The 12995-nt window shown below is 37.7% G+C and overlaps 1 protein-coding gene across 1 annotated transcript in view; it reads left to right on the top strand.

Annotated features, from left to right (window-relative positions):
• The window catches only part of LOC115215551 (polyunsaturated fatty acid lipoxygenase ALOX15B-like), a 234486-nt gene extending 222171 nt beyond the window's left edge, over positions 1–12315 (top strand). Inside the window, exons 11-15 of the mRNA XM_036505710.1 lie at positions 2723–2828; positions 4256–4338; positions 7614–7796; positions 9832–9995; positions 12160–12315. Coding sequence (XP_036361603.1) covers positions 2723–2828; positions 4256–4338; positions 7614–7796; positions 9832–9995; positions 12160–12274 — 651 coding nt within the window. The 3' untranslated portion in view covers positions 12275–12315. The remainder of the gene's footprint in view (positions 1–2722; positions 2829–4255; positions 4339–7613; positions 7797–9831; positions 9996–12159) is intronic.
• The last annotated feature ends 680 nt before the right edge of the window (positions 12316–12995 follow it).

The following is a 12995-nucleotide window of genomic DNA, read 5'->3' as shown; positions in this document are numbered from 1 at the left end:
AGGTACCCGTGGGATGTTCACGAAACAACTGCTAATTCTCCCTTAAAATCAACTTTTTCCTCTGGAAATTGATTTGAAATTATAAACGGAAACAAATTACAGATTCACACTGTTCGTATTTTAAAAATATGATTAAACAATATTTTTGGGAAAAAAAACCCCGAAATTTTAGAGTATATTCTTAATGAAAGAATTTCACTATTTATTAAAATTACGTTTCATTTTCTCTTTGAAAATAAAGGAAGTGGGAATTGTAAAGATAATCACCGAATTCCATTTTTTTCAACCATCAAGGCTTCTCTTATCGCATGTTTTAAGTGCATTGTGCAAAAAACGCAATGGCCAAAATCGATCCTGAATGGGAGGAAGAAGGAAGATTCATAAATTTTCATTAAAAAAAAACGAGAAAAGGGAGAAAATCCAACTTATGCAATTCCGAAAGTCCGCCAAGGCATTCTATTGCGAAAATTATCCGGCAACGACAGGATACTCAGACTATACATATACATATGTGTATGTGTGTGTGTGTATGCATGTATGTATTTATATATACATACATACAAACACACACATGTGTGTGTGTGTGTGTGTGTGTGTGTGTGTGTGTGTGTGTGTGTGTATTTATAAATATATATATATGGTGGGTGTCTACTCCTTATGCAGAGTCTGATCACCTTCTGTATAGACACCTTAGGTCCATCATGGTGTCTGATGTAGCTTTTTAAACCAGACAGTGTTCTGAAAAGACACCCACCTAGATTGCACCTCTGATTTGGACCACCAAGAACTGCAGTTAAATTCTAATCTTTGTGGATCCTCAAATGTCTTTTGAATCCTCCGTTGGATTTGCAAACCTTCAGGCATACATTGCATTCAAAGGTGTGCACAGACATATAGGCAGAATAGTTGGTAGAGGTTCGTTTTCCATGAGTTCGCAAATGAGATCTGAGCCCAGCACAAAAGAAAGACATTGTGATTCACCGTCTCGATCGTGACATCCTTCCTTGGACCTCTTTTGAGTCTTACTTGTGTTATCCTGGCCTCTTCAAATGCTTTCACTCTACTCCACACCTTTGTTCGCCATCCAACTCGATCCGAAGCAAGGGTTTCTATATCTTCTGGAACCATTCCAAGTAACTTCATAGTAGTCCTTTTTTTTAGGTTTATGTCGATAGCGTTTCCCCTCTGCAAGCTCACCATAAAACAGCTGTTTCGGCATGCGTTCATCTTTCATTGAACAATATGGCCACACCATTTCAGTTGGTTCCTCAAAATCATAGCTTTAATTGGGGTGATGCCTGCAGAAACAAGAACATCTGTGTTTGGAGTAAAAGAACTCCATTTAATTTTTTAAAATGCGATGAAGGCATTTCTGGTGGAATTGTTCTAACAGTTTAAAATGCCTTTTATAACAAGTCCATGTTTCACAAGAATACAACAGGGACAGTAAGACAAATGATTTGTAAAGAGCCAGCTTTGTATTCTTATTTATATGTCGCTGTGTGATCCCGGCATTTTCCTCATGAAGAACTTGTATTAATGGTGGCTGTATGGAAGTTGGAAAGTGGAGATATCCCTCTGGAGCACGTTACACTAGCAATCCGAAAGTCCACAAAACACCAGCATAGTATATATATATATATATATATATATATAATATATATATATATATATTATATATATATATATCAAAAGAACATCAAAGAAAAAAGTTATCAAACGCCGTTTATTGTTTAGCTTGCAATTGTTTCATTAGCTTCAATTAAATCAATCTTCCCAAAATAATCCGTTCTACTATAGACACATGGTCTGAAATTTTTGGGGGAGGAGACTAGTCGATTATATCGACCCCAGTGTTTCACTGGTGCTTAATTTATCGACCCCGAAAGGATGAAAGGCAAAGTCGATCTCGGCAGAATTTGAACTCAGAACATGAATACGGACGGAATACTGCTAAGCATTTCGCCCGACGTGCTAACGAGTCTGCCAGTTCGTCGTCTTCGTAAATGAGTAATTATTATTATTATTTTGGTTTGGTGAAAGTGGTCATCAAGACAAGTCTTTGGTTTCAATGGTTGCTATGCGTCATTGTGGCTTTGAACTGATTGATCACTCTCTCCATCCTCATTCTATGATTTGGATCCCATCTGACTTTCATCTGATAAAACACTTGCCTCGGAACCAGTATCGCAACGTTGATGACATCATATCTGCTGTTGATGACATTTTTTTTACCAGTCGGATGAAAGCTTCTCAACCAATGAGATCCAAGCACTGCAACGCCGATGGAAGAAGTGTGTAGACTGCAAGGAGGACATCTTGAAAAATACACCTCATTTGGTCACATTCCATGAGACCATCTTGATCAGTCGATGAACTCTTCAGCTGACTCCAGTATTTTCGTACATATGATATAAGCACATACACATATATTTCTGGGTTGTAATACGTAAGTTATATATCATATGCACATCTATCCTGGGGTACATGAAACGTTATTCCATACACTCAACGCTTGCAAACTCAATGAATACACAAATACATATTCATAAAGGATTTCGTTCTACGTGAAAGCAAGACGCAGTCAGTCTCTTAGGCAACTTGGCATGAGGTTTCATTATTAATAAACAATTCCTCAGCAAGGTTAATGAAGCATAAAAAGAAAACATTTGTCTGGCACGTTTTATCTATGAAGATATCACTCTTTGCTCTCATATTTCAGGTTGACGATCCGAAAGTTTTGCCCAAATACTATTTCAGAGATGATTCGCTTTTATTGTACGACTGTGTATATAAGTACGTGTCCAGCTATATAGATCTCCACTATGGTAATTATATTCGATTATTCATTCATCTTATTTATAAGATATAAATAGAAATGGATGGGAGAGGAGGAGTCAACACAGTATTGGACAAAAGAAATACCAGAAATTTAGTTACAATAGCTCGTTGCCATCCTTCTCTCTCTCTCTCTCTCTCGATTACAACTCGATTCCTTTGTTTCTTTTGTCCTCTTTTCTCCTTACTTAACTCTCTCGAATTCACTCTGTTATCTCTGAAATCTCTAAGCTCCTGAACAGCTCTCTCTCTCACTTTCTTTCTCTCTCTCTCTCTCCATCTACTCCCCCCTACACACACACACTCCATCCTCAGTTCTTCTGCTCTCTTTAATTTTACTGTTTCCTCTCTCTTGGTCTTTGCCTCATCATACCTTATTATCAACTCCCAACATCTCATTCGCTTCTCCCAAATTCTTCAATCTCTAACGGGTGTGCAGTCACAGAATCAGGTCCAGCACACGGTCAAATTACTTAAACGGTACGGTTACTCACCCAGACAAGTCAAAGCCGTACCCGTCCATATCCGGTTTCGTCCCTCACATTAATGTGATCTGATAGAAAACTACCGATCCAAGAGATGAGAGACTGGTGGAAATCTTAGGCGAGAGGATTCTGCATACCAGACACGGTCCAAAGATTTGCTGACGTCTATGACGAAAACATTGCTTTCACCAATTTTTTCTAAGGTGACAGGCCAACGGAAGCCTAAACAATCTCACCTCGAAGTTTTCTAAATCTTTTAAAAATTCCTCTACTCTGTCTCCGAACATCTCAGGATGTGCACGTGTTCTACAATCACAAATTGTAAGTGATGTAGAGCTGAGTGTAAATGTTATAAAATACATACAACTCCAACCAGCCGCGTTGAGTGCTTCTTTCTTTCATCTGTCCACTCATATTCCTTGTCTCTGGTTCAATTCGGGTCCGTTATATTGATAAACTACAGAAATGGCGAAATATCAGCAGCCATCGCTCCTGAATGCGATCGGGGGACGAGTTGTCTCGCCTGTCTATGACTTTCAGTGGTTTTCACTCAGTGTTAAGAGGGAGTCGTCCCCACAGCGCTATGTCAGAGCGTACCAGTGAACAAGCAAAACACATCCATTGAGTATGTGCGGTCGATAATGTTCACAACACTAGTGCTGCTTTTAATTCATTATAGTGTGTGTGTGTGTGTTGTGTGTGTGTGTGTGTGTTGTGTGTGTGTGTGTGTGAGAGAGAGAGAGAGAGAGAGAGAGAGAGAGAGAGAGAGAGAGCACTACCAAAAATGTGTGGAAAGAATCGGGAATTGACTGAGAAATTTTTGTAGGAGGCCAACTGCTTCATACACCTGAGGAGTTGAGAGGAACGTGTCAGTTCTCTCCTGCAACTGACTGCGACTAACAATCGTATTCCCCATTTATTTATAATTTCAGAAAAGGATGAAGATGTTGATGGGGACGGAGAGTTGCAGGATTGGGTAGAAAATATGTCCGTGCCAAGCAGAGGTGGATTGAAGGTATTTCCTGTTCATAATTCTATACAAAGTAAAATCTTGTTGCTGTTGCTGCTGCTGCTGTTGCTGCTGCTGCTGCTGCTGCTGACGTTGCTTAGTCCCGTAATGGCTCTTTAGTTTCATTTGTTAAATACTTTTTTTTTTGTTTTTTGCTTTTCTTTTTACAGTGGATTGTAAAATCATTAGAATAACAGAAAATATACCTTGGTGTTTTTATTTTTATTTTTGGTCCTTAATGATCTGAATTCAAATCCTATGGAGGCCACCTTAACTTTTAATTATCTTAGGAGTGGATTACACAATATAGTCGTCAACTACTTGTTGTTGGTGTTGGTGCGAATTAGAATCTCTATAAAACATTTTGGATATGAATCAAATTATAAAGAAGAATAGGACAAAATTGGTGGAGAGATTCATTAAGATTGAAGCGTAAGTGTGCGATTAGAAGGAGATTTGACTGCTGTTTCTGGTTAGCCAAGCAACTATCTAGAATACACTGGTCAACAAAATGAAACCTTTTTTAATCATCAGAGTTGCTGATTAACTTTTCTGGGTTAAATTTTGATGCTGGTTACGAATCTGAAGTCCGATTTCCTCTGTCAGGTCACATTTTCATGTTAATGATGCCTGCTCTTTTAACTTATAGGATACGTAAAGCATGTCTATATAAAGTATATTGAATACAAGATACGATGATTTCATGGATTTTTATTGTACAAAATTAAAATTATTGTGTAAAAATAATTTAGAATACACTCAAATGCATAACAACTTAAAATCTTTGGGATTTGGACTTTCTATGTTGTTTTGTCTCTGGTTCATCCCTGTATAACATCCAACAGTAGTCAGCTAACATTCCTGCATTCCAAAATCCTTGATATCGATGTTCCATCGATGCAATATCTTGATGAAAGCGTTCCCCATCTCATCAAACACTGCTCCAAGGTTCCCTGCAAAAAAGTCCAGAATCAAGGAAATGGAGATCCGACAGTCCATTGCAGTGTTGGAGTCTAGAAGACATTTCACTCCATTTCTAAACTCTAGAGATCTCTTGTTGCCTGGGAAATTTTCAAAGAGCCATTTGAAAGATTCCCAGGCTTTAAGCTTAATCTCATCCAGTGCTGTGAGGAAGTGGTTGTCATTCAGGAGTTCTTTTATCTGTGGACCTATGAATATGCCCTCCTTCAGTTTTGCCTCGGGGATTTTTGGAAATTTAACCTTCACATATTCAAAACCTTTTGAGCTTTTTCTGGTAAGTGTCTTCATGAATTGTTTCATGAGGCGAAGCTTTATGTGAAGAGGGAGAAGAACATTTTCTGGGTTTAAAATGGCTTACTCGGGACGCTAGAGACTCCCTGCTCATATGATTTTCGCAAAGGTCACTCTGATTGCACATAGTGCTTGTTAGTTTCACGACTGTCCCATAGGCATAAAAAGCAACAATATTTGGTGAACCCAAATTGCATTCCCATCAACATTCCAATCACCTTCAAGTCTCTACATATTTTCCAGCTGTAGTTTGTATACTCTATGGCATTAAGGAGTACTTGCATGTTTTCATAACACTCCTTCACGTGCACTGAATGTCCTATGGGAATGGATGGTTTCTTATTGCCAGTGTGTAGTAGTACTGCCTTGAGGCTTCTCTTAGATGAATCAGTGAATAAGCGCCATTCGGCTGGAACATGCTCTTGGAACAAACAGCGAAATAACTCATCATTGTTATTACTGAAACATCAACAGAGAAGCATGAAGTCAGATCCCTATTTCTCTTCCTGAAATGAGTAATACAAACATCTTTCTTAAGCAGACACTTTTCTTGTAGCCAAGTTCAACTTTATCCTTCGACAATGGCAAGTCTCTAACTAAATCATTTAACTCTCCTTGAGAAAATTTCTGTGGTACGTCTTCATTTTCACTCATGAAATCTGCATCCACTTCGGTCTCTTCCACAGCAGTAGTTTTTTCTTCAGGAAATACGCCTTCGTCAAACATCTGAAGGCCATTTTCTGGTGGTATTGGAATAAAAAGATCTTCATCTTGCTGGTGTTCTTGCTGATTCCAAGTTGGGATACACAATCTTATGCTTGGTCTTTACAGTAAACCCACATACATTAACGTTGCAGAAATAACAGTCCATGAAATGATCCTTTGGCTCTCTCCATATCATAAGTACTGCAAATGGCATTGCTCTCTTCCTCTTATTTAGCCAGTCCCTTGGTCCATTTGAACAAGCTGAGCAGATGATGTGTGGGACCCAACTCTTATCTTGTTCTCCGAGAGAGCAGCCAAATTATAACTGGTAGATCTTCTTGATTTCACTTGTGATGGCACGTTGCTGGGCTTTGGTGGTAAATGAACCACAGACATGACAAAATATATCAGGACTGTTTTGATATATATGTGTATATATATATATATATATATATATATATATATATATATATATATATATATATATATATATATATATATATGTATATATATATTTATGTGTGTGTGTCTATGTTTGTCCCCCCCAACATTGCTTGACAACCGATGTTGGTGTGTTTACGTCCCCGTAACTTAGTGGTTCGGCAAAGAGAACGATAGAATAAGTACTAGGCTTACAAAGAATAAGTCATTGGGTCGATTAGCTCGACTAAAGGCGGTGCTCCAGCATGGCCACAGTCAAATGACTTAAACAAATAAAAGAGTAAAGAGAATCAAGAAAATATTTACACTTTCATTAAACTCTGTTGTCGGTTTCGATTGTTCTTAAGTAAAAGTTGAAATAAATTGAATAAATTCTTTTAAAGGGAGAAAGTAACAAGAAGACATACTTTCACAACTGGCAATGATGTGGCTAAGTGGGCCTTGTGCCTGTGGTAGGAAAGAAAAGAATGTGGCTAAGATCTTCAATTTTTGGTTTGCACATTTTAAAAAATATCATACAATGCTTTACAAAATCTATACAATTAATGAATGTCTTGAAGAACTTATTACTCAGAATTTAGTTAAATTTCATAAATTTGTATGATTAACAAAAAAAAAAAAAATTTCTATTTCTTGAAAATCTACAACTTAAAAAGAAAATCAAAGCGAAATGGATCAGTATTCCTTTTTTTTATCCGAAGTTTATTCTGAAGTCAAAGTTTTGAGAAACACTGCGGCAATGTGTGATTTGAATAGATTAGACTGTTAATTTTAGCAGATCGAACGATTATGTAGACTTTTCCTAATATCATTAAATAGTTAAATACAGTTGTATATAAAATATCTTCTATTGTCTGTTAAAGGGTTTACCAATGAAAGATGGTAAGGGTCACGTGTCTTCAAAGGAGGACTTGAAATGGATTGTGTCCGTAATCATCTTCACCTGCAGTGTGTCACATGCTGCTGTCAATTTCCTACAATATGACGAATATGGTCACCCTGCAAACTATCCATCGATGCTGAGGACACCGCTATTAAAAGACAAAGTAAGTTTCTCTCTCTCTCTCTCTCTCTCTCTTTTTTTTTTTTTTGTTGATAACATTAATAGTGTTAATATGGGTTGATATGTGATAATAAATAATTAAAAAAATATGTGATAATATATGATAATGTGTAATAACGAGTAATAATGTGTTAATCTATAACAATGTACAATAATATGTGATATTAGGAGAATATCTGTTAATATGCGATAACATGTGATAATGTGGTATGATAAAGTAGGAAAGATGCTATCGTGGCGAAACGAACGACTGGAAAGTGAGTTTGTGTGAGAATAGTATGGATTCAAATGGAGGTGATGAAGCGGAACAAAGACTGCGGGGGGAGTAGTAGTAGTAGTAGTAGTAGCAGCAGCAGCAACAGCAGCAACAGAATATATTGGGAAGGAAAGAGTTTGAGAAGTATTGGTTTGTGAAGTCTCCTCCATCCTGTGAATGGTTTTATTCTGGATGCAGTCCAGAGTTAAATGTGCGCGTCTACACTGGGAGGTGTCCAGACGACCTTAATAGTTGAGCATACGTGAGCACAAGCGGGTGCGCACACACACCCAGAAACATATACACGAACACAGATATATCGTAATCCTGTTTTAAATTATTGTTGCCTCGTTCTTTTCTCTTCCTTCCTCTGTTCTCTCTCTTTCTCTCTCTTCTCTGTCACCTTTTCCGTCTCTTTGCACACTGCCACCTCTTCCCAGCATCCATCTCTTCCTGTTTCTCTGTCCAGTCTGCCTCTCCCAGAGAAACCTGTGGCGTATGCGGCAGATTTGAAATAAGGACACCTACCTTCTCTTCGTCGACGGAGACCTCCCCAGTGGTAATGCACCCTTCCACGCGGCCCCACCCGAACACTAGAAATAGCAGCTGCTTTTCCCCTACCTTGACAACGAGCTCACACGTCCGACTCGCTCGGCTTCCTCGATCGAAAAGGCCCAATGCTGCCCTGCCTGCGCGCGCGTCACTCCTGCCCCTTCCTCTTCTGGTCAGCTCCCCAGCTGCTGACTTCATCCCACACGCCACCCTGATCTTAAAGATCACAATCTCTCTACTCCATGTTGTAGTCCACCATCCAACCGGGATGGCGCCTTGCGCGTCGAGATCTTCTCAGGCTAGGCACCTCGTTCTCCCCCTCTCCACAATCGTCGTCTGACGAAGCGACAATCCTGCGAAGGTCCAAGACATGTTCTGGCATTCCATCCACGGAGACGTTGTTTCTGGAATTGACCACCGTCACCGTTCCTCTGCTCCATTGAGACGAACAGCGCGCCTTTGGTGGCTTAACCCAGACTTCCTCCCCTATTTTCACACAAGCGGGTCCCTTATCTTCCTTGTGGCCACACCGTCACTTTCTGTACCTCATTGCTATATCTCCTTTGTTCATCGTTGCTCATGTGTTCTGTTATCTTGCAGTATTATATATATATATATATATATATATATATATATATATATATATATATATATATATATATATATTATATATATATATATATATATATATATATATATATATATATAATATATATATATATATATATATATATATATATATATTGTAAAAGACTAATGTTTTGTTCTCGTTTTTCCAGTTACTAAGACCCAAGATTATATTTCCATCAGAGTGTCCGTCACATTTCTCATTTATCATCAATTCTTGTCAACCATCACTGATAAATAGTTGAAGAAACTAGTGGGTCTGTTCTAAGGTACTGAAATCTGCAGGATCTGTAGATAGACACCTGATGAGGGGTTTTTGTCACTTGTTCCATTTGTTGTGTAAATTTTCACCGATTGTGTTTAACTTAATTCTAACACACACACACACAACACACACACACACAACACACACACACACACACACACACACTTTATAGACTTATTTTACAATGTGTCCCTTCAGTCGATATCAAACTCAAAACTTGAAAGCTAATAATATTATTTTCCCAGAAAACTATTCAATAACGAATGAATTGATAGGTTAATTTCCTTTTTTTATTTGTTTCATTGTTTCGTGTATCAGGCACCCAGAACCGAGAAGGATATCGTAGATGCCCTGCCTAAGGTAACAACAATTTTCGATGTTTTAAAAGTCACAAGCGTCCTGAGCAAAAGAGAAACCAATCCTCTGGGAAATTTCGATGTAAAATATATCTGTCATCAAGTGGGACTTCAATGCGTCGCCGAGTAAGTATTCATATCCGATTATGTGAAATATGTGATATGTGATCATGTACAGTAAAGTGATAATGTATGAATATGCATGTGATAATTTGCAATATTAGGGAGTATCTGAAGGCGACGAGCTGGCAGAATCATTAGCATGCCAGGCGAAGTGCTTAGCTGCATTTCGTCCGTCCTTACGTTCTGAGTTCAAATTCCGCCGAAGTCGACTTTGCTTTTCATCCTTTCAGGTTTGATATAATAAGTACCAGTCAAGCAATGGAGTTGATGTAATCGACTTATACCCTAACCCCTAATTTGAGAGGATTATTATTATTATTATTATTATTATTATTATTATTATTATTATTATTATTATAAAGGTGGCGAACTGGCAGAATCGTTAGCACGCCGGACGAAATGCTTAGCGGTATTTCGTCTGCGTTACGTTCTAAGTTCAAATTCCGCCGAGGTCGACTTTGCCTTTCATCCTTTCGAGGTCGATAAATTAAGTACTAGTTACGCACTGGGGTCGATGTAATAGACTTAATACCTATGTCTGTCCTTGTTTGTCCCCTCTGTGTTTAGGCCTTGTGGGTAATAAAGAAATAGGTATTTCGCCGGTTCTGAGTTGAAATTCCGTCGAGGTTGATTTCGCTTTTCATCCTTTCGGGCGTCGGCAGAATTAGTAGTGAAACACTGGGGTTGATGTAACTGACTTACACTGGGGTTGATGTAACTGACTTACATCCTCCCCTGAAATTGGAAGCCAATATTAGGTGGTATCTGATTGGATTAATGTGATTGTGTGATACGATAATATAGGGCAATGTGATAATTTGTGATACTGAGTGATAATGCTGGAAAATAAATATCCGTTTGCTGATTAAGGAGCAAGAGAGAGATGTTAAGCTAGAAGCCAGGAGGAGATGAAGAGCAAAGATTTGGCCGCCTCTACTGAATCACAAAGAGGAGGGTGTTACGGTTCAGTGTGGAAACATCTGATAATCGTTGGAGACACAGTGTGATGACATCAGTTCCTCTTGGCCAAAGATCCATTCACTTTGGTGAGGGGAAAAGAAGCACCTTCTTCTAGGTATTATCAATAGCAAAATGCGATACGTTTTGTTTTACAGGAAAGCTCAAAAGTAGGTATACAGCCGGGAAAAAAGAAAACTCTTACAATACTTACTCTTTACTCTTTTACTTGTTTCAGTCATTTGACTACGGCCATGCTGGAGCACCGCCTTTAGTCGAGCAAATCTACCCCGGGACTTATTCTTTGTAAGCCCAGTACTTATTTTATCGGTCTCTTTTGCCGAACCGCTAGGTAATAGGGACATAAACACACCAGCATCGGTTGTCAAGCAATGCTAGGGGGACAAACACAGACACACAAACATATACACACACACTTATATATATATACATATATACGACAGGCTTCTTTCAGTTTCCGTCTACCAAATCCACTCACAAGGCATTGGTCGGCCCGGGGCTATAGCAGAAGACACTTGCCCAAGATGCCACGTAGTGGGACTGAACCCGGAACCATGTGGTTGGTTAGCAAGCTACTTACCACACAGCCACTCCTGCGCCTATTATTTATTTTTATTTTTAAAAAATTAATAATTTCAGTGTCATTAATCATAATAATACATTTATCGTAACTATGAATAATACTTTTATCGTAACTTTTAATTTTTTGATAAAAAATAAATGAATATTGTACGTGTTTTTTTTTTTTTCATAACTGTATACCTACTTGTGCACCACCCACCCTGTGTCTGTAATAATGTGTATCACCGTAGGATTAATGTGATAAAGTGTGACAATATGTAGTTTTGGTAGAATATCTATTATTAGGCGATAATAGGTTGTGTGGTAATGTGCTAATATGAAGTAACATATAAAAGGTTGTGGTCAAATATACAAGTCAAAGTCGATGCGAAAATACATCAAGAAATATAAACACTTGGAGAACTTCGTTCATTATTGATGAAAGATTTTCTACAAATTCACTGAAATGAGACAATAAAACAGAGTCAAACTGAAATCTTATCAAATATAAAAGGATTGTCTATAAACCAAGTTTAATTTATGTTGCAGTAATTGTTGTTATGAGGTGTATTTGTTTATGTCTTTCTAATTTTCTTTCTTTCTCATTGTTTCTTTTCTTCTGTTTTAGGTTCCAATCGAATCTAAAAAGAATTACTGAAGAAATCAGTGAAAAAATTGAAAACCGTGGTTGGCCTTACGACGTCTTGGATCCTCCCTTAATTCCTAACTCTATCGCTGTTTGAATGTATGTGCCTCTGTGTGTGTGTGTGTGTGTGTGTGTGTGTGTGTGTGTGTGTGTGTGTGGTTGTGTACATACATACATACATACATACATACATACATATTCATATCTATATATATATTGCAAATATATAACGATAATAATAACAAATAATAATAATAATAATGACAAATAATAATAATAACAACAACAACAGCAATAATAATAACAATAATATGTTCTCTTACTTCTCTCGCAGATTTCGGAGTTTGGTCGTGGATGTGATGGAGCACAACGTTCGGAGTTTAGTGAATCACATCACTTTGAGTATTTTATTGTCAGTCTGGCATTTAATTGGTCTATGTAGGCGATGCGACAAACGGACGTTAGGATTCCTAACTCCACTGCAACATCAAAGTCAGGAACAAAAATTATAGTCACACATACACACACACACACATTTATATACGTCTATGTGTGTGCATGTACGTATGCATGTATGTATACATACATACATACATACATACATACATACATACATACATACATACATACATACATACATACATACAAACATACATACATACATACATACATACATACATACATACATACATACATACATACATACATACATACATTCGTGTGTGTGTGTATAATTGGTATTTACCTTAACTGCCTATATACGTAATTATTTAAAAATATAATGACATGACAGACATTTCCTTTAGGTGACATAAAAA

This window comes from Octopus sinensis, linkage group LG9 (assembly GCF_006345805.1).
Source record: "Octopus sinensis linkage group LG9, ASM634580v1, whole genome shotgun sequence".
NCBI lineage: Eukaryota > Metazoa > Mollusca > Cephalopoda > Octopoda > Octopodidae > Octopus > Octopus sinensis.
Note: the sequence above shows the minus strand (reverse complement) of the source record. Positions and strands in the feature narration are given on the sequence as shown.